Below are 23,311 nucleotides of genomic sequence, written 5' to 3'. Positions count from 1 at the left end.
GCGTAACTCGGTTTGTAATTGTACTGAGGCCCTATTAATGGTTATCGGAAAACGCGATATTTGGGTAAAAAATATAGAGATACGGGTATTAGGCGGAAAATTAAATAGATACGGGATTTTTAAAAAAAGATTTCCTACCCCCCACGGCTTTTTCCATTTTGCGCCACTTTCCCGGTTACTTATTACTTTGAAGTCACCTCAGTCCTTTAACAATTCTTGTCAGAATGCTACATAAGAGCATACCATCGATAAACATGATGTCTTATTTGCACGTAATTTCTATTTGAAATACGAAGCACCCCAGGAAAATGTATTTTTCGTTATCAGGTACCTAAACATATCACGCTCAATGGCGTCATCATGGTAACTAGCATTGTGGGGATACGAACCACAAGAATTAGCGGGATACGGAATATTTTGGCCAAAAAGTAATGGGATACGGAATACTCAGCCCCTCCTAATGGGGTCTGTATGCTCGTGTTGCTCGAATAATTTTCCTTCTCTCACCATGGGGTAGCGCCACTTGGTACGTTTTACCCAATAGGATAGTCCAGATGTTTATGCATATTTTATAGACTAACTGATCTGAGAGATACTAGAACAGCTGGTGGAGGTGAACCTCATCTCTGGCACAATGGGCAGATCTTGATGAATACCAAAACGGAAATAATTTCACAGAACTACACTCGTTTCCTATCTTGAGTGCTTATAAAATATGTCAGTGAAATTGAGTCAATCTAAACGCAAATTCCGTGACGTATACTATCACTTGTCACGCAACATTCAACCTGTCCTTAAGGAGTCACGGAATGGTTTTACTTCAACAGTTCGCTGAACATTTCTCTTTCTTCTAGTGGCATAAAGGTCATCTATAATATGTTGAGCCAAACTATTACTACTACAAGGAGCGATCAATAACAATGAAACATATTTTTAAAACGTTTAGCATTTCCGGCTTGCGGCTTATCACGTGATCGGCAAGCTCCAATGGTCGTGGATGCAGAGTTCCCTCGTGAAATCATGCAACTGGCTGATGGAGTGAAGTTAACATTTCAGCTATAGAATCCTTGTGTTTCCTCCTTTCAGCCCGGCTCTGAACTTGTAAAATAGTTTGCTATGTAAATTTCATTTAACCAAGTTGAAGTAGCACAACAGCTGTGGTTCAATTTCAGAAAACACGAACATGAGCAATCGTCGAGTAAAGAGGAAGGAGAGGTAAGGTTGTGGTCTGCCAATTTTAGCGAGAATGCATTTCTTAGATGGTTTTTAGTGGATGTGTACGATTTATAACTCATGTACGCTTGAGAAAATTTAATATTGCACAGTTTAGAGCTACTTAAGTGAGTTTTGTAAATTGGTATTTACAATAGTTGTTTTATGTGCATGTAAGATTAGCAACCTTTAATGCTTTATCATGAAAGTGAAAGTTGCCTATGTCATCATGTTCCTGTTTATTTATAGGGAGCTGTACGTATAAATTCTTTGTTTTTCCAGTATCTCTCTGTTTTTCGGTTGTTCGATTGTTTTATTTCAATAATTTGAGACTGTTCCTTTAAAATCGATGAACTTCGAATTCATCGGTAACTGCTTGCAAAGAGTACAGCAATTTAAACGTAATGGGTATCGTTTAATCGACATCAGTTTGCAAATTAAAGCTACATTTACCACATTTAAAAGCATCTCAGCTTGGAAAAATAGTCGTTATATGAGTGAACCGAAATTTTAAAGCCAAGACACCCGTTATGAAACGTTACTTAAACTTGATTCAAACGTTGTACACTGTAAATCATAATTCTGGAATCGAGAGTTATTTTAATGCAACAAGTATTTATGATCATGACTTTGCCCCGCTTCCTTTCCCAACAGTTGTTGAATTCATAACTGTCACTCACTTTAGTATTGACTCTAATTGAATCATTTCTATCGTGAAGTTAATTTTGATGTATTAAATTTGCCATTTTGACAATAGTTCTATATCTTAATTGTTACTTTTTGCTGCCGTAATAACTTTTCAAATATCACCGCTATGACATTGCAGAGTATATACTAAGTTTGAATCTTCTGATGGTGAGATAATTCTACCTGAAGTTCAGTAATTAACTCTCACTTCAAACAGCTTTGCTTTGCTCAATTTTGTGTTAAAATTTCTTAATCATATTCTACATCAAATGCATGGGAGCATCATTTGTGACTAAATCACCCTTATCAGTTTCTTACCTCTGCATGGTGTTTATTTTATTTTAATTTACTGCTTTTATGATTTTGATTGTACTTTTTGACTTGATAGTTTTTCAAAGTTTAGTAATGAACAGTTGTATTATTTCCAATGCCTACTTAGCTTCTTGTTTCAAATCTAAGCTACTTTAAAATGCTCTCTTTCTTCTGTTTTTATTTCATTGCTAACTCAGGGTGACTTCTTTACTTGGGTGCCAAGTGTTAATTGAACAATTGGATTCTGTCACCATTTGAAGCAATGTCATGTGGTTGTTAAGTCTCAACAATTCCAAAAATAATAATGTTCTCTTCAATTGCAATACAAAAAAAGTTTCAAAGACCTTGACACTTTGCTGAAAACCAGTTTAGAGGTTAATGGAAAAAATTATGGATTCATTTCTGCATTCCTGAATGCTGGTTTGCATGAAGAATACTGAGAAAACCCAAAATAGATTCCTGCTAACATTACTAATATTAACATTCTAGTCCCATATGGTCAACTTTCATTGGCAGCGAGGTCAGGTTGCAATCTCACACCTTGTCGTTATGAACTATATTTATGCTTGTTTTTCTTTGGAATTTTGTTTGTGATATTTTGTGAGTGAGTGAAGTTAACATTTTAGCGAAAGAATCCTTGCGTTTCCTCCTTTCAGCTCGGCTCTGAACTTGTAAAACAGTTCGTTATGTAAATTTCATTTAACCAAGTTGAAGTTGTACAACAGCTGTAGCTAAGTTTCATCAAACACGAGCATGTGTAATTGTGGATTAAAGATGAAATGGAGGTAAGGTTGTAGTCAGCTAACTCAAGCGAGAATGCATCTATTAGATGGTTTTACTGGATGCTCAAGATTTCTAACTCATGAAAGCTTGAGAAAATGTAATATGGCATGTTTCATTGTGGCTTAAGTGATTTTTGTAAATTGGCATTTACAGTAGTTGTTTAAGTACATAAAAGATCATCAACCTTCAATGCGTCATCATGAAAGAGAAAGTTGCCTATGTCATCATATTCCTGTTCATCTATAGGGAGCCTTGCGCAGGAATTCTTTGTTTTTCCAGAATCTCATTGTTGTCTGGTTGTTCGTTTGTTTTATTTCAATTACTTGAGGCTGTTCTTTTAAAATCGACGAACTTTAGAATTCATCGGTAACTGCTTGAACAGAGTGCATCAACTTCAACGTTGTGAGTATCGTTTAATCGACACCAGTTTACAAATTAAAGCTAAATACACCACGTTTAAAAGCATCTCGGCCAGGAGAAATAGTCTTCATACAAGTAAACCGAAATGTTAAAGCCAAGACAACCGATATGAAACATTACTTAAACCTGATTCAAACTTTGTACCCTGTAAATCATAATTCTGGAATACCATTACGGAATCGCGCCCATTGCAAAACGTCGCACGGGAAAATGCAAATAAGCTAGAAAAGAGAAAGAAAGCGTGCGTAACTTCACACAGGCCTGTCAATCTGACTGTCAATCATGTAATCCCCTGTGTATGCTGTTGTTTCTTGCTCAGACAACCGAAACGTAGCGCTATTCATCGATGAAGAATAGACGTAATTATTAGCGTATCTTGATTAGTCTAAATTGTTTAAAAATCAGTCAGATGTAAAATTAAATTACCTTTTAAATGTCAAGTTTTTAATTTGTTTTAGGATTGAAATGTAGCAGATTTACGAGGTTTGACCATCAAGTTCGCCATGAAAGCAAAATAACATTACAGAAATATTCCTTTTTAGATCAGTAGCACAGTTCTGATGTACAAAAGTGTAACATTAGGGTAAAATTGAAAAATTTATTTAAGAATCAATTCTTATTAGAATTAAGTCAGAAAGTGAAGGAAATTGGTTCCTATCTTGAAATTATGTCATTTCGGTTGATTCTGACGCATTTCAAGCAAATTTCTATTACCCATGATGCAATGAATGAACGATGCAAAAACACATCAACCAAATGCTCATACTTGGTGTTCTAAAATAGTGAAAAATCAGTCTAAAGGATCGGTATAAAACAGTCACTATGGTTTTCTAAGATCTGGTTATGCAATAATATTTTTCATCAACTTTCCTTCTCCTTTGCCACTATACTTCAAACACAGCAAAGTTGGGTTTTGAAATTGATTGCACTTCCCTTGCTAAACCGCTTTTGGAATTCCTAGGAATTCCTAGGAATTCCTAGGAATAAAGGTGTGAATTTTCACGGTAAATTTGGACTGGGAATTCCTCGGAATTCCTAGGAATTCCCAAACATAACAACTCTGGTTCTAAAAACCTAGAAATTCATAGAAATTCCCAGAAATTCCCAGAAATTCCAAGTTTATAGCCAACAGGACTTGGAATTCCTAGGAATTCCTAGGAATTCCAACTCAGAGAACCCATGACTTTCCCTGAAAAGCTGTAAATCTAAAAAATTCCCAGGAATTTCTGGGAATTTTTGGGAATTTTTGGGAATTTTTAGGAATGTTTAAGAATTACTGGGAATTTTAAGCAAAAATTTGAGGCTAATGAAATAAAATAAATACTTTAAATTAAAAAAACCCAGCTAAAATTCAAGTATTCAATGAAATTTATTTAGAAGCTTAATTAAGGCTTACATGTAAAACATTTTTGATTAATTATTAACATTAATGTGTGGTAATATTAGGATGGAATTTGATTTATTTTTCTTTTCTTGAAAACTTCATACGGATTAATCCTCAATTACAGCTATTCATATAAAATAGTCCTAATCAATCATTAAATTTGGTTTGACACAAATTGTGAATAAAATCTGTTGATTCTTTTCCATAAACTACAATATCTTAAATTATATTTGAAAATCAAGCACTTTTGGGAGTGAAGGGGTTAATTACAGACAAATAAAATTGATTTTTTTTATTAAAATCTTGTTGTAACTGTAACAATAAATTAGAATGAAGTTATCCTAAACTGCAAACTTAGCTGCTGTTTGTATTTTTTTTCCTGGGCTCACAATGAGTTGGCCTTGAATGAGGTTGTCCACAAGAAGCTTGACCATTTTGTATCTGGATTCCATGACATCTGAATTTGAAAAAAAATAGTATATTTAAATATATATATTTAAAGCTCAGACCAAGCCTTTAAGATGGCAATAAAAAGGGCATTCATTGGATTCTCAAATTGAGAAATCTCTGTTATATTGAGTGACTTTTATATTGGAGTTAGTACATCTCTCTCATAGATTTTACTAAAAAGGGGCTGAATACATTATTTTGTTTTTATCAAGGAGGGCTTCTTTATGTACTAAGGTTTGTTTAATAACAGTTCCTATTATGAATCTTGAATGTTCCCAAACGTGACTAAAGGAATCTTGAAACCTTACTGATAGGTTTATTTCGTTGTAAAGCATAAGCTTAAGAAACTGCGGCATGCAAGTGACTGATTCGATTCTCAGAATTATTCTAGTTTCAGTTGCGCTGAGCGTTATGTAAGCTTAATTCAACCCGCTACATCTATTCTTTTATAAGATTTTGATCACGTAACGAATATCGCAATTTTTACTCACCACAAACTTTCAAAATCGTAGTTTTACAGATGGCCACTCGACCATTGTTTGTACCAGTCAATATGTCAACTGTTGTCCCTTCTTTTAACTCCATGGCGCCAACAACTTTCTTTTCTTTTACAACACTCACGCTGTTCTCGTTTTCCCATTAAACCACAATAAAAGCTATCTTTAGAAATATTATATTAAGCAAAACAGTTGAGAAAAATGATCAATCGATAAAAAAGTACATTCAAAGATGAGCGCCAAATAGAGTCTTCTTTGTTTCCGATCACGGGCATGATCACGTGGATCGTTTAGGACTTGTCATTGGCTAGCAAAGTGAATCCGCTGGCTTGCCGATTGATTGATTGGGAAATATAAGAGATACATAGATGATCCCAGTGTACCAGTACCTAAATCTACAAAGCTTGACTGTAGCAAGCATTCAGCAACATGTTCCAACACTGCCATCTCGATTCCTCAGTCAGTCGTTTCCACTGAACTCAAAGCAGTAGTGACAACAGAGTAGAGTGCGTCTTACAAAGGAGAAACATTTGTACAAGAGACAACTATATGCGATTACAGAGGTGCGTTGGAACTCTGGTCCACAAATAGTTATGCACTGTCCAAAGTATAAAACAATTTTGTTGATAGCTGACAGACAGAGAAGAACAACAAGTAAACTTTAGAGCTGTTATTATTGAAGTGTGACTTGCAATTTTCATTTTTATATAAAGAAGGACTTGTATTTTGCACCAAAAATAAAACGATGTAATATTTTTTGGGAGATCCAGTGATTGGGACATTTAAGAAATTAAGTTATGAAAGGAAACTGACCTTTTCTTAAAACCTTCACATTCAAGGTATTGAGAATTTCTTAGAATTGATGTGGACCTCAGGGTATTAAAATTGCCTCAAATTCAATTCCCAGAAATTCCCAAGAGTTCCATACTTCTTAAATTATAGGTAGTTTGTAAAGCTGAGAATTCCTAGGGATTCCAAGTCCTCACAGAACTGGAGTCTTCCTTTCCCAGAAATTCCCAGTAATTCCAAGCTTTTTAAATCAGAGTTAATTTGCATTTGCATTCACACAAATTTTAGCTCGCACTAACAAGAACCCTGCACTGCAGGCTAGCCACTCATCACTAAGTTTGAATCCTATACTCAGGTGAGATAACTCCACCTGTAGTTCTAATTAACTTTCAATGGCTTCACTTCAAACAGCTTTGCTTTGCCCAATTTTTGTTAAAATTTCTTGTACATTCTAAATCAAATGCATGGGAGCATAATTTGTTACTTGATCACTTCTATCAGTCTCTTACCTCTGTATGGTGTTTATTTTATTTTAATTTACTGCTTTAATGATTTTTATTTTATATGTGGACTTGAAAGTTTGTCAGAGTATGTAAAGATCAGTATTATTTCCAGTGCCTACAAGCTTCTCGTTACTAATCTGAGCTACTTTCAAATGCTCTCTTACTCCTTTTTGCATTTCAGTGTTAACCCTTTAATCCCTAAGAGTGACCAGCATCTAATTTCTCCTTTCAGTATCATCCCTGAATCCAACATTAAGGTCATGAGAATAAAGGAAATGATAATCAACTGAAAAACCTCTTGATTGTTAAACAAATTCCCCTTGCTAAGACATCAGGATTGTATAGAGAACAGTATGGAGAATATGCATACTGATGTTAGGGTGTAAAGGGTTAACTCAGGGTCTGGAATTAACTTTTTTACTTTGGTGCCACATTGCCACATTTTGATTTAGGAACCAATCAAAGTGCATGTATAATTCAGCTTATCATATAGTAAATGATAATTGATCCATACGTGTTTTACTTCCTTGCAGCTGAGTTCCAGAATATTCTGAATTGGGGTTAAGTTCCTTTCCAACAGCTGCAGGTTTCCTGATACCTGACTGACTGAACAGCCAGAACTTACAGTGATTTTGGCACAGAACAGTTATTTTTCCAACAGCTGGTTGAATTTTTTGCTGTCCACCAGATTAATTACTTCCTAGTAGCTTGCTGTGAATGCAACCTGCCACACAATCTACTGGGTCAGTGGTTTATCTGGTGGATGGTATTATTGATCCAATCCAGCAACAGCAAGTACCTGAGAGTTTAATTCAACTACTGCTACCATCTCACAGGAGAAGCAACTTGAAAAGTGAGTGTTTATCTTGTCTGTATAATTGACATAGATATGAATTTATGTATTGAAAAATAAAGATAAAAATAATGATAATAATTATGATGATAATAATGATAATAAATAGACCTTCAGCCAGCAATAGAGCTTCTAGTCTGCAACACAGTTTATCAACTGATAACCACAACTACTTGATTTGAGCTCCATTACACAGTACATGTACATGTGTAGGGATACATTGTACACCAGTATGACGGTTAACATTTTCATCTTTCTGTATGATAACATCATATTCTATTTTATAGGTAAACAAGCTTAAGTATTAGCATGACATAGTATTAAGTAAGGTAAAAACATTCAGGAATAAAGTTACATTACAGACAATTCACAGAATCAACACAAAATTACCCTTGCGAACCGAATTCCCAGTTTTCTGGGAATTCTTAAAAATTCCCAACTATGCAAATTAACTCTGATTTAAAAAGCTTGGAATTACTGGGAATTTCAGGGAAAGGAAGACTCCAGTTTTGTGAGGACTTGGAATCCCTAGGAATTCCTAGGAATTCTCAGCTTTACAAACTACCTATAATTTAAGAAGTGTGAAACTCTTGGGAATTTCTGGGAATTGAATTTGAGGCAATTTTAATATCCTGAGGTCCACATAAATTCTAACAAATTCTCAATACCTTGAATGTGAAGGTTTTAAGAAAAGGAGTAATTTCAGAGGCTTAAAACTTTGGCTCAATAAAAGGTATGCTATACAAAACTTACCAAGAGATATACATACATGTATATGTTTATAACTTAAAGATCATGAAATTCATTATTCAAACTAAGTTTTAGTAAATCTTTACATTAATATGGATTTCCTCATGAACCAGCTGTCAGTTATGTTAATCCAATGCACTCATATCACAGATTTGCTTTCTAACCTCAAAGGACTCTTCCATGATTACAAAATATTTTTATTGTGATGCAAATTAATGTCTCATGTTCACTGATGTGTCAAAATCATCAAACATTCATCAGCTGTTCCATGGTACACAACTTCCACAATAATTAACAATAATTACATTGTTATCTATAATTAAAGAACTTTGTTTGTTATGAACATAAGTTACTTCCCTAACCTACATTACTGGTTAATTGCCTTTGTTAGAAAACCTTGGAACAGTCAAGCTCAGTTGCCTCAAACACTGTCAGAGACTTTTTGTTGACAATATTTTTAGTAGAAATTTCATGCCTTAGACAAACAAATTCAACACCTAATTAATCTTTCTTTTTTCATGATTGTTGTTGCTGTTTTTTTTTTCAGTTTTTTGGTCTGTTTTCGTGAGTTAAATTGCTGTAATTTGTTTTGCTGTTTTTATTCTTACAAAACATTTTTGTAAGAGTTCCAATACTTGTGGATCATCCACACACTTTGCAAACATTTGGCATGCAGACAAGACGTCTTCAATTTACTTTATTTGAAACTCTGATCTGAAAATATTTGTCAACAAGACTTATTAGTAGTGAGAAGTACCAACCAAGTTTCCTTTAACTTAATTTCTTTAATGTCCCAATCACTGGATCTCCCAAAAAATAATACATCTTTTAATTTTTGATGCAAAATACAAGTCCTTCTTTATATAAAAATGAAAAGTGCAAGTCACACTTCAATAATAACAGCTCTAAAGTTTACTTGTTGTTCTTCTCTGTCTGTCAGCTATCAACAAAATTGGAAATTAGCTGAGGCTCCACTAGGTGTTTGGTATGATCTCTGTCTGCTTCTTAGTACATGAGATATAAATAGCTCATCATCTGAGTTGGAGTCTTTAACTTGATTGAAATTCTTAGCAGATTTCTTTGACACAGTTCCTAGTCAAAATTTTCTCTTGTGTCAGATTTGATTTTGTGATTCTTGACTATAGTTAAGAGTGTTTCTACAGCTCCTTTAGTCTATGTTCTTCAGCTCAATGGTGTATATTTCTACAGCTCTGACCATATCAATTGCCTTATCAAGTTTTAATGCTTTGATTTACTTCCTAACTCACAGCTTTTTATTCCTGTTACCAATATGTGGAAGATCAGTTCATTGTTTAATACACCATAAGCACCCAGTAGATGCCAATTTTTGTTGTCTGTTTTTGGTGTCAATGTTTCCATCTTCATGGTTGACACTGTTAACTAAGCAGTGCTCAAAAATTGAAACAGTTGGGTTCTTTGTGATCAGCAACTGGTTAAAATATTTAGCTCTTTGGTAGGTTTCCTTGAGGGTTACTATTTTGTTAATATAAAGTGAACAAGCAAACATTCCAAAGTACTCTAAAACTTTGCATGTAATACTCTCCCAACAAATTAAATCATTTTAACTTGAATCAACCATTTAAACACATAAAAAACTATCACCAAGGGCTTTGATAAGAACATTTTTCAAAAAATGTGTTTCATATGTAACTGGCTGCCTTTAAGAAAAAGATTTTAAACTTAAAAGTAAATCCCATGTAACCTCTGGGCGGTAATTGTGAAGAAGAGCTCCCCAAAAAACCTGTCGGCCGACTGTCGGTCAACTGTCGGCCGACAGTCGGCCGACAGTCGGCCGACAGTCGGCCGACTGTCGGCCGTTTGTCGGCCGACAGTTGGCCGACAGACGGCCGACAGGTTTTGCCCGAAATATAGGCTACCTGTCGGCCGACAGTGGACCGACAGTCGGCCGACAGTCGGCCGACTGTTGGTAATGTGTCGGTTACCTGTCGGTAGCTTGTCGGTAGCTTGTCCGTGAAACGTTAACACAAACCTTAATGTTTTCTCTCGGTTTTCGCTTGATACAACATCCAACATGTGTAATACGTTGACAATTGACTTTCAAGATTTGGTGGCTCCTAAAGGAGCCGTTTTGTGAGTGGTGAAATATACAAGATACTTCACTCGTAGAATCGTGATTTTAACGGCGCGCGCCTAAATCAATTATCGCATCACGCATCCAAGTCTAATTATCGAATTGTTGCGTATAGTAATTTATTACTTAACATAACGAGTAAAAAGATTCATAGTTGTATCATTTATTAAACTTGAAATTGGTTATCAGAGTTTTTGGCCGAGTTTTTCGATTAAATTATCTTCCAATGCGATTCTTAGATTGTCTGGTGTGTTGTAAATTACGCAAGTGATATATCCTATACGCATCTGATAACAACATTTTGGAAGAAACGTTTCTTTACATACTTTCAACTTTGCCGTCGATCGGTACGTAGGTGAAGTCTGTCAAGTCATACATCACCATTACGGATTGTTATGTCACGTTAACTGTTCGTTTTTAACACAATTTTTCTTTTTTCTTGTCGGTAACCTGTTGGTTAGCTGTCGGTAGACTGTCGGTAACCTGTCGGCCGACAGTTGACCGACAGTCGGCCGACAGGTTTTTTGGGGAGCTCTTCTTCACAATTACCCCTCTGGGCACTGGGCTTGAGACAATACCTTAGGTTGATATTCTTTATCATGTTTTGATCTGAGTACAGTATAAGCTTAGTTGTACAAACTGGAGATGTGTCCAGTTTTCTTTGATATTTGCCACCAGATGTGATTATTCATATCTGCCAGGGATTTTAAATCTATTTGGTACAAGGTCATGTAAAAACACAAATCTATATTTGTATTTTGGCTTTGACACCTACCATGATTGATTTTGTCTTTTTCAGTTATTATGACTAATGATTTTAGAATGATTGTCTTTGTAGATTTGTAGCAGTGAAGAAGATAATCTTTAATAGAATTCTGTTCCAAAATAATTTAACATTAACTTCTACAGTTGGATCATTTAAACACTGATTAAATGGGCTGGACTGGAGGCTAGTCATTGTGTCCAGGCTTAATTATGGGAAATTAAATCGCCAGGTGATAAGTTGCTGAATTCTAGTTTTTATATTTACTGTACTGCTTTTATTTTCAGAATGGGATTTGTAGTGTCAAAAAGAGCGAAAACTGATGAGAACAGTTCAAAGAGAATTTATGGTGACCCACCAAAGATCAGTTTTAGTCTTCCAGAGATAAGTGAACTAACCCAGAATTCTAAAAGTTGGAAGGATGTTCAACTCCCAATTGACATTCTGTTGTTAACAGTGGAGGACTGTGAGTTCTTAAGTTGCTACTATTACATTAATGATCCATTCAGAAGCTATTTTAAAGGGCTTGGTCATGTGTACTTTGGCAGCCTTAGTGAAGATCAAGATGTTAAACTGAACATTGCTTTGATGCAATACTCAAAGGGTTCTAAAGCTCCTGGTGGTGCTTTGAGTGTTGTAAAGAATGCTGTCACTCAGCTGAGGCCAAAAGCTGTCTTTTCTGTGGGTCAGTGTAGTGGTATGAATCAGGAAACAACAAACCTTGGGGATGTGGTTGTATCGGAAAAGCTCACAACCTATTCCTATCAGAAGGTTACAAAGGATGGAAAGAAATTTTGTGGGTTCATAACTCCTGTAAGCAGAGACATCGCTGAACTCATCAAATGTGCACGTCATGGTTGGAATCCACCCCTGGAAAATCCTAAAGAAAGGAAAGTTGAAGTCCACTGTGGTGAGGTTTTGAGTGGTACTGAGATTGTGCAAGTTGAGTGGCGACAAGAGGAGCTAATGAAGTCATTTCCTGAAGCAATTGCAATTGAAACAGAAGGAGAGGGTAAGATCTCTTTTTCCTATGAAGTAACCGTCTGTAAAATCTGCTCAAAGAGGTATTTGGATATATTTGTATCCTGGGAGAGAAAGAGTTGATACTGATATGTGGAAGGTAAGATTTTCGGCAAGTGTTGAGAGATGCACTGGCTTGTGTGTGTGAACATACTGGATTTAAGATCAAGAGGTCTGGGTTGAAGCCCTGGGCTAATATAAGGTAATATTTTTGTAAGATGACTTTCCAAAATGGATCTCTAGTTCCTTACAAATGTTTGATAACAATTTGGTAACAGTGGGAGAGGTTAAAATCAATAGATGTTGGAGAATATTTGTTGCTCTATTCATAATAGCTTCCTGTTGTATGTCTCAGGAGTTTTCAATGCAGCACATGAACTGAGAATGGAGTGGGTCGTCGTCAAGGGTATTTCAGGATATGCAGATGGAACTGAAGCAAAAGAAAACTGGCAAACATTTGCAAGTGTAACAGCAGCTTCTCTTGTTGTCAGCATTCTAAATGACTGCAGTATTTTTGGAGATTGGTCACATTACAGAGGTAAACAGATCAACTTTTATTATTTTTAGGCCTACAGTACATTTGCTTGCAGTCACTAGCTAGTCTTGTATGCTGTTTAGTTTTGTTTCTTATAAATGTGCTGGAACCGAATTACCAAAACTGAATTAAAAACATGATTAATGACCTCCGATCATGTGCTGATCAATCAGAACAGCTCTTGGATCAGAAATGTTACATGTTTGTGAGCAATTTCACAGGCTCTACTTATGTATGTTGGGCTGGGCTAACAAAAGGTGAGAAATTCAAGATAATGATATTGACCTCAACTCAACATAGAGAAGCTCTAATTTTCTTTCTATAAAGATTGATGGTTGGATGCTTTCAAGCTTTTGATAACATATTTTCCCATATTCTCCCTCAGGGAAGAAGACTCCAACCCCCACATAATACATCCAGAAACTAGTGCCTTTAACACCCCCCCCCCCCCATCCCCCATCAGCCTAACCCTTATTTTATAAACCACACACAACCCAATTCGGTCCAACAAATGGCTAACACTCAAAACACCAGCTTTAGAAACTCTTTATGGTGAGCAATTTACTTTATTAATTCAGTTAATAAAACCAAATTATCATTGCTAACTGAACAACAGTTGGGACTTGTTGTTAGGAAATCACTTAACCCTTTTACTCTTTTATCTCATTAGTAATTCTTCTAAATGACTGCCATACAATTCCTATGATTTTAGTTCTGAGAATTTGTTATTTGATCAATTAATAACCCTCTAATTGATGTTTCTCTTAATTCTCATCACTTGCCTGCTTGATGTTGTATGGATATTGTGAGGAGAAATTCTGTCTTGGTCACTCATGGGAGTTAAAAGGTTAAGCCATCATCGTTGTGTACAAATTTCCAGTATGTCTAGAGAGACTTGTAGGTCCCTTGGTGCCTCTCCTAAGAACTGCAGTTGAATGTTGTATTCTTAGGCAGAGGTAGGAAGGATCACACATGTCTTAAACTCCTCACGTAGTTTTGCATTTTTAGAAATCTTACACTCACATTCGTTTTCGCAGAGAGCTTTGGAAGCAAGGTTAGGACACAGTATTCGAATTATGGTGGTTTGAACTGCATGTAGCTGCATGTCTGTCCTAAACCTTATAGGGCTGTCTAACTGCTGTCTGTTTGATTTTGTGTTCTTGAAGATATTTCAACTGACAGACAACATTCACCACTGGTAGAGCCATCCTGCTCTAGTGTCCAGTCTTCCCAAGAGCAACATGTTTCGTCTACCAAAACAGCTGGTATGTATTTGAATGAACAGATGTAGTAGGAAACTGTTTCTTTTATTCTTATTACTGTGAAACTTACCATAGAGTTCTCTCTTGCCTAGTGGAGGGATTCAGAGCGCAGAATCCGAAGGTCGTGAAATGAGCCCACGATTCTCCCCTTTACGGGAGGATCGAAGACTGCACTCGAGAATTAGGCGCAAGTCGAGTTTACCCCACCCTACCTTAACAAAACACCGAAGTGACCAGATTAAGAGTGAAAATGTGAATATTTGCCCTCGAAATTAAAAGAGTGACGTTGTCAAAGTTACAAATTACAGATGGAAAGATATTATCCTCTCACTGTTTAAAAACCTGCTCGAGTAATTTTCTTTTCTTTGTGAGAGAGAAAAATTTTTACTAAGCTATTCGTTTTTTGTCTACAGACTCGTCTGAAACGGAATTTTTGGAATGGTGCCAGAATCAGTTGAGGACGTTGTACACTGACACCATGTGTCAAGTGAAAATAACACCATGGGACCCAGACAACACGGTACACATAAATGACATTTACGTACAGTTAACGTGTTTACAAGACCACAGAAAACCTGACGGGACAACGAAAGAAGAGCTGGTTGACAGCAGTGAAGTATTTGAAGGTGACGAACGTCATCCCAATCGTAGACGAATTCTAGTGTATGGAAGACCTGGAATAGGAAAGTCTACTTTCACTCAACAAGTAGCTGTGAATTGGGCAAATGGCAAAAAGGAGATCCTCAAAAAGTTTGCTCTTTTACTGTTAATCAGGTTGCGAGACGTTTGTGATAATCCGGACCTCTGTACCTTGTTGAAAACTACTGAACTGTTGTCTGCTGATAACCCGATGGCAGTCAATAACTTGTGTGAATATGTCCGTCAGAACCAACAGAAAGTGCTGCTCATTTTGGATGGATATGATGAGTACAGCGGTGGAAAATCGTCCCTAATTCATCAGATTTGGAGAGGCAGTCAGCTGAGAGACTGTTGTGTAATGATCGCAACGCGGCAAGGGAAAGAGGATGAACTAAGAGGGCCAAGTAATGCTCAGTTTGAACTTAACGGGTTCGATAGCCGGGAAAAGAAGGAACAGTTTGCTGGTAAGATTCTTCCTGATGAGGAGGACGTTAAAGGGCTACTTGAATACCTGGAGGAGCATGACCTCGAGGAGATGGCTGAGATTCCGCTATTATTGTTGATGTTGTGTCTTCTCTGGAAAGAGAAAAAGCATCAATTACCAACATCTCGTGCGGACATTTACGTAAAATTTATTCAGACTCTCTTGGATCATATGGCTACTAAAGACTCAGACAACGGCGCAACAGATGAAAGCATAGATAAATATCAAGAGGAACTTTCCAAACTAGGAAAAATTGCCTTTGATGCTCTTTTGGAGGACCGCCTTCATTTTGACTTCACCAAATTTCCGCCTGGTGATCTCTTCGAGAAGCTTATGCATGTCGGTTTTTTCCAAGTTTCCAAACGTTCTGCTTTGAACCGTGAGAAGATCGTGTATTTTCTTCACAAGTCCGTACAGGAGTTTCTCGCCGCCTGGTTCATCGTTCAAGAAGTGAAGGTTAAGAAGAATGAAACCGTCACCTGCTTGTCAGGAATGGATACGTTTGAAAAATCAAGGAAGATGGCTGAAGTTCTAAAATTCGTTTGTGAGTTGTCATCAGATGCTGTCGGCATTGTTTTTGATCATCTACATTATATCGCAGAGAAAGAAGGTCTCACAAATTACAATTTCACTAGGACGCCTTCAGATGAAGATTTGTCTTATGAACAAAGGGAGTTCATTGAAGTCTGTGTCGATTGTTTGTTCTGTTGTCCGACCTCAAACAGACTAACGGTGTATTCTGCATTTCTCTCGTGTGTTAACCATGTTGTAATACTTGATGAGAAAAACTCGTCTATTGCTGCCAAAACGCACTTCTTCGAATACACCAACAGCTTTCCAGACTATTTATTTTACTCAGATTGGAAGATTAATTATGATGATCTTCGATCCATATGGTTTGACTTGAACGCGGTCGTTTTAACGTGCTCTGGAGAAATTAAAGATGTAAAAAAATACGCCGATTTACGCGATGTGGACTTTTTCCTCGAAAAAAGCGAAAAGAGAAACTTTATCTATCTATATCGCATAACACGTGCTGTACTTCACTCTAAACTGTTTTCTGAATTGATATCAGCGCCGGTTTGTCCTTCTCAGCCACCTGTGGATAATCTGGGAAAGAATGAAGACAACAACATTGCACTGTCTTTGACTGAGGACAGATCTGACCAGACACAACAACATTGTTTGTCACTGGTGAGAGAGGTTTATTTTTTTATGCCAACAGTTGAGGATTTTGTTCTGTTGAAGAACGTGTTTCCCTTATTAACAGCTCCTCGAGATATTGCTATATGGAGAAGGGTGACAGATGGCTTGGAAGTTAATTCGATTGAGAGCGTGATTCACAGAATTAATTTTACTGACAATCTCCACAGTTTAAACCTTGAAGCTATGAATCTAACAGCAAAGTGTGCTGCTTTTATTGCTGAGTCACTGCACCACTCTCCAAACGTGCATGAGCTCTGCTTGTCACGGAACCCCTTACACAGCGGTGTGAGTCATTTGGCCAAGAATCTTCATCACGTGCCACAATTGACTAAGTTAGAGTTAGCTTTTGTACAAATGGGAGAAAAGGAATGTGCTGCACTGGCTGCCTCATTACAGTACTTAAACAAGTTAAAAAAACTGGATACGAGTTTCAATGCAATGGGTCACGGGATCATTGAACTGGCCAAGAACCTGAACAGTGTACCCAATCTGACTAAGCTGAACCTGTCGCATACAAATATAGGTGAAGATGAAGCATCAGCATTGGCTCGTGCACTTAAGGATGTACCAGAGCTGAGGAAACTTGATCTAGGGTGGTATCCACTTGGCAGAGGAGTCAGGGACCTGGTTCAGCATCTCAGCAGTGTTCCTAAGCTGGAGTACCTGTCTCTGTTCAGTGTTCAGATGACAAAGACAGAGACTGAAGAGTTGTGTACAGCAGTAAAAGGGAGAGGCATCACTTTGTTGACTGATTACCATGTAAGAGTCTTTTTTTTGTTTCACTCAGTTGTATCTAATCTTTAGTTAGACGTTCCTCAGAATAGCATTAGATATTGTTTCCAGCAAGTTGCTTTTGATAAAATTTATCAGAGTAGTCTGCATGGGAAAGAATGTAGACATCAGGAACAGTGACTGTTTTCGAAATTTTCTATTTCTATTTTGTAACATCAGGAGCCATTGCTGGGGATGGCGGAGACCGTAAACAGCCCATGTTAAGTACTTTAATGGTTCATGTAATGCTTTGACTATGGTTTCCAGAAAAAATTTGTCTAAGATTAAATTAAGACAGAAACAAATCTAGCTTTCAAAACTTTGATATTATTTACAGACAGTAGTTTCCAGTGTAGTGGATGCTTAATTACTGAAACCTAATTGAAAACTTTGGGAGTTTGATTCATTCGAGTTCATTCGATTGGCCTTTGAGTTTCAGCGAAATCTTGTTAGAGAAAATTCTGTAGCTATGCTTCACATAAAAGAGAGAAAAAAAGATGAATTGTGAGAATTTTTTTCGGACCAAACTTCTTTGCGCAATGTTAATTTTTGAATTTTTTAGGCTTGTGTTGTTATTATGGGATGCTTTTATTTGGGTTTGATTATGTGACCAGAAATTACTGTGAACCCATACATGCTTTGGATTTGATGACGTTGTTCCCTACAATCTGTACCAGCATCTATTCGCTTTTATTAACAGGAAGCGTTAACCCAACAAAATAGAAAGAACCAAACAGAAAAGGTTTTTTTCTTGTGTTAAATCCAAATGCGTGTTTTGAAAAGCGAAAATCATGTTGATTCTATTGTCATTAATTTACGTTTTAAAGGTTTGTACTGATGATAGGAAATAATTTACCAAAAGTTGTAGGTTAAAATATTAACATCCAAAAAGAAACTGACACGGTGCTATAATTTACTTGCACTAAAATGGTTTCATTCTTCTTATTTATCCGTTGGATTCTTTTTGTCTTTAGCTGCACTGCTCATGTTGAGTAACTCAGTCAGATGCTCGTAGGGCCCTCTGTCGCCTTTGTCATAGAAGCCTATTTTTTTTTTCTTTTAAGAAAAATTAAAGAAAATCATTGTAAATAGCGAATTTGTTAAATTGACTATTTCAAACCTTACACTCTAAAACCTTTTTGGTGTGTTAAACGAAAATATAACTTAGAATAAAGAGCAAAGTACTCCGGGGTTGGTAATAAGGCAAAAAAAGATAATAGCGAGAAGGAATTGGAAAAGAAGACAGGCGGGCACAAAATTCAATGGATAAATACATATATATAGATATATATATATTTTTTTTTTGGAGGGGGAGGGGGGTGGGGAAAGGAGGAAAAAAATCAAGAAAGTGTTTCACATGGGTCACCTCTGATAAGCGCTTCGGCTCGATGTTCCCATTCTGTATCCAAAATAAGACCAATATTAAGACGTCCTAAACAAAATAAAGCGCCTGCACTAGTCGTGAGAAGAAGCCTTTTGGAGGCGAAGTTTCCATTAACATCTCATTCAGCTGAAAGATCTAGGAAAGACGTTATGTTATAGAACCTGTGAAATTAGCGCTTGAAGAATGAAGCATTACTGTGCGTCAGGCGTAAGCGCCCTGCTAGCAAACAAACGAAAAAGCAAAAGAAATCATTTTAAAAGCTTAAACTTCATAGGCGCGACCCGTGACACGCGCCTACTGGTCAAACTCGGCACTGTGCTATAATTTATTTGCTCTTAAATGGTTTCCTTATTCTTATTTATCAGTTGGATTCTTTTTTAAGTGTCTCGCATATGATTCAAACGGTTTTGTCAGAAAAGTACGGCTACATTGAGAGGAGAGTTCTTTACTTTTGGGAAAGTCAAGGAAAACATTACATCGAAGACTCCGGGTCATCAAAAAGAAATATTTAGGATTGTCTGTCTTTCAATCGTGTAACAATTATGTTGGTGGAGAGGTGAACTGGAGTAAAACCCGTTGCGTGTAGTCGTGCAAGGTTGGAAATTTGTTAAATCGTTGATTTACTCTCGGGCAGACAATAACTTAGCTAATACTTTGTGTGTGGAAAATAAAATAATTTCGAAGATATTAGACAGTTTTCCTCCCTCTAAAAAAGTTAGTATTTATCGTAATTTATGTGTTTGTTTGTAAACCTTCACCTCATCTTAATCGTCAGGGAGCATTGTTTTTTGTTATTTGTAACTGAGATCGTTTTCCTTGTTGTAAAATGGTTTTAGTCACTTGTAGCTATTTGAATTCAAAAGTGAATGTCCTCTTTCACTGCTCGCTATAGGGACAAATATCTTTGATTGCGTGAAATATTTATCTTGTGTGTTAAAATGTAAGTTGAGTGTTACATAGAAATTAATGAAACAAGTGTATTTTGCCATAGCGAAGGAAACGTAATATTCCGATATACGTGGGGAGAATCAAGATCCTTTAGATATTTATCTGGTGTGAAAATGCCAGTTGAGAGTTTCACATAATTGGTGCTGTGGTTGATGTTGTGTCCTTTTTTTGTCCTGTGATAGGAAAATGAAATAGTAGGAGATGAATGGGTGATCAATCGACTTACAAAAGCTGAGCTGAAAAAAAAAGGAATAAGGTTCAGAAAAGAGCCAGATGATGATGATGATGATGATGATGACGATGACGACGACGACGGCGATGATGATGACGAAAGTGAGGATGATGACCATGACGATGACGAAGATGAAGACAGTGAGCATCTCGATGATGATGATAGCGATGATGAATATAGTGACGATCTCGATGATGATGATGATGAAAATGAGTAAGCGCTCTGAAAAAAGGTTTCTGTGGCAACTGATTTAGCGAGCAGTAAGAAGAATGATATTTCAGAATATAATCCATCAAATATTTTTGCTTGCGCGCGGGATTGGTCTAAATGCGTCACGTGACCGAATATAAACCAGCTAAAACTAGAGAATATCCGTGAATACACTCAAAGTGACATTCCCCGATTTTCAAACCTTAACGTCCACTACAATAGAAGTCTTCGTTTCCAATTTAATTCAAGATTAGAGAGCGTTTTGTGGTTGTTACAGAAGGAAGGACATGTTTTGTGTTCCTACAGCTGTACCAGCGAACACTGAAAGTGAACATCCTTCGTAATGAACGTTGAACTGTTCGTAAACACTTTCCCCGCGCGTTGCAAAAATAATTGAAGAAAGATGAACACAATAGCCTCTATTTTGCGCAAAACTGTTCTCGTATATTTGTCCTTAAACATTATCGGTTGCTCTAAGCTCTCACTTTTCCTCGGACTTCACTCAGAAACTTTTCGCATCTCGGAACAGATAATGTCCGAACAGCAAAAAAAAAACAAAAACCATCGTGCATGTATTTGCGCCAAATAAAGACTATTGCTTATTTAGAATTTCGGAAATTGCTGGACGTGTTTCCCGTCTCTTACGGTGTTATATCTTTATGTCGGTATAAAGTATAGGAGTGGCGTCCAGTTCGAATTGGAAACTTAGATAATTTGCCGACAGTATTTCCCTTCTGATCACAGATCACGCAAATTTTCGTGATTTCACGTTGTTGTTTTACAGTGGACGGCTGAGAGATGAACAGAGTTTTAAAACACACGCGCTGAGCGACTGTTCTGCACATTATTTAGATGTTTTGTTTTACCACATCCTCGTTGTCGTTGTCGTGGTTTCCTGAAGTTCCCTAATTTTTAGTCCCGCGTGAAACGTCTTATATTGTAACTGGAAATGCAAGTTCTTTTCAGCAATAAAGTACCGAGTTGTTACTCAGTTTTTTTGCCGATCAGAACGCTAAACGAATTTCTTAGGATATCAGAGTGAAATAGTTTAGCATAGATCCAAAAGTGACTTTTTGACGCGAAGAAAGAAAGACCCCTCTATTTTTTATGGATACGGCCAAAAAAGGGGTGAGCTGAGACATTGGAGGTCTCGGGAAGAGTGAGAGGAGCTTCCTTTCCTTCCCAAACCCCAATTTTCACTCTTCCAATAATTCGATCTTTTCCAGCAACTGAGAGCTTGGCATAAGACAAGCTCAATTTTTTCAAGTTAATTAATTCAAATTACTCAACTCAATTAATTCAAACTTATTAATTCAATTAATACTATTGATTCTAATTAGGTGACAAGCTCATTTTGTCCTTGCAAAAAAAGCCGACTTTAAGAAAAGGAACGGATGAATGATTCCTTGAGTTTGGATCAGTTCACAGGCAGCGTTGTGCTTTCAAGTAGGCTTATTTTTTGATGCTTTACATTGATGATGCTTAAAACTGGAGATGTATGGAAAATCTTTCATGATCAGAAAAGTTTAAGTCGATAATTGGTGTTACAAGCTTAAATGCTTGTTCGTCTCACTTGTCATTGTAAATAGCAATTTAGTACGTCAATTTTTACCCAACGTTGTCCCTTTTTTACCATCACTTTATTGATTTATTAAAAGAATTTTTATGAAATATCTTTGTCTCTTTGTAATTAAAGTACAGAAAGCATAAGTGCTTGAAAAAGACCCTGTATACGACCTGTATCCTTGTTGCCTGGACCCCAAAGCACAGTCATTTAAATAGTTTTTCACAGCTGAACGCACCACGCACAGAATGATATTTTTGCGCAGACTTTTTTATTAAAAAGACTAATATGTAGTCTTTAGTTCGATATAGGCAGCCCCTGGATGAGAGGAAAGTCTGGTAAATTTTCATGGTTTTGATTTGCTTTTTCTTTTTTTTTTTTTAAATTTATCGTAGAATTTGTCGGCCTGACTTGTGTGACAATAACGGCTTTTGTGTCCCACCGACCGACCGTTTTCAACATTGTTTTTGATTTTTTGTTTGCATGTTTGTTTTTTTTCCTATAACCACTTGTTTATTTCCACAAGCCGCCCGTCGTTCCTTAAGTTGTTCTACGCTGTTTCACTCGATCAGCAGGCATTAAAAGCTTGGCATCTAAGCATCCTCTTCTTTTTACTGTTGTGATTTAATTCTATCAAGTGTTAAACCTGGCGACGAGAAAAACTCAAAAGACGGAAAAAGGCCGAAATCATTGCAAGCAGTCTCCTTTTTTGTCGTTTGCCCCCTTCCTCCCCCACTTCTCTTCCGCTAGAGCACACTAAAACAAGCTTGATATCCCAACCTTTATCATATTTCTCGTACACAGAGCCTACGATGGTTAGCTTTCGGGCTTAACCCCTCGAAAAGGGGATTTTGTGTGCGCCAGCTATTAAATAATCAGAAGACCCGATTGGTTTCTTTTTTCGAGATATAAATGGTATATCACTAAATCCGTTTACGTGGTGATGACAATTTTTCTTAGTGGCTAGAAAAAAAAAAGAACATGACATCTTCTGTTCGCGTATGTGGATGTGCATTTTTCGTGCCCAATGATGCACAGAAGGGATGCATAATGCAATGGCACAAATTGGCCACAATAAATCTGTTGGCTTAAATAAAATGTTCTGCTCTAATTATTTTTTTACATTCGTTATCATTCAGGTGGTTCTACTAAACATTTGCCTCGGCCAAAGGTGAAAGGCCGTGATGAAGAGTCGTCTCCGAGTGACGCCTCAATCCCAAAGGAAAGAGGTAAAATGAGGACATGACTATGGGCGTGCCCGCTAACCCCCACCCCCCGACCCCATCATCCTTCACCCTGCCTTTGTAAAATAAATATGCGTGGATCCAGCAAAATGGCATGAATAGATGCAATACGTACTAATCGCTATCCCCTGATCTTGATGCTTTGCTGTGATGTCTTTATTTTTGTTGTCAAGCAAGGAGTTCCTAGTAACGAAGATCTAGAGTGGCCTTACCCAAGTTGCTTATTGTATGGCAAAGAGTTTTTTAAAGCTTTTCGCTCGATCGCAAAGTTGAGATATAAATGGTAGGTCACCAAA

At 36.9% G+C, this 23,311-nt stretch overlaps 1 protein-coding gene across 2 annotated transcripts; it reads left to right on the top strand.

The window, feature by feature from the left end:
* The first annotated feature begins 1,012 nt into the window (after positions 1–1,012).
* On the top strand, positions 1,013–21,832 carry LOC136279718 (NLR family CARD domain-containing protein 4-like). 2 transcript variants are annotated; one of them, XM_066163696.1, is made up of 8 exons: positions 1,013–1,215; positions 7,571–7,890; positions 11,804–12,528; positions 12,892–13,074; positions 14,238–14,336; positions 14,747–17,421; positions 19,948–20,210; positions 21,548–21,832. In XM_066163696.1, exons 3-8 carry the CDS (start codon positions 11,805–11,807, stop codon positions 21,549–21,551), a joined length of 3,948 nt encoding a protein of 1,315 aa, XP_066019793.1. In that variant the 5' UTR covers positions 1,013–1,215; positions 7,571–7,890; position 11,804; the 3' UTR covers positions 21,552–21,832. The 2 variants fall into 2 exon arrangements, with proteins under 2 accessions (XP_066019793.1, XP_066019792.1); XM_066163695.1 differs by lacking the exon at positions 1,013–1,215 and adding an exon at positions 2,909–2,996 and having other exon boundaries at positions 19,948–21,832.
* The last annotated feature ends 1,479 nt before the right edge of the window (positions 21,833–23,311 follow it).

Source organism: Pocillopora verrucosa, chromosome 3, assembly GCF_036669915.1.
Source record: "Pocillopora verrucosa isolate sample1 chromosome 3, ASM3666991v2, whole genome shotgun sequence".
Taxonomy (NCBI): domain Eukaryota; kingdom Metazoa; phylum Cnidaria; class Anthozoa; order Scleractinia; family Pocilloporidae; genus Pocillopora; species Pocillopora verrucosa.
This window is presented reverse-complemented; position numbering and strand designations above follow the sequence as displayed.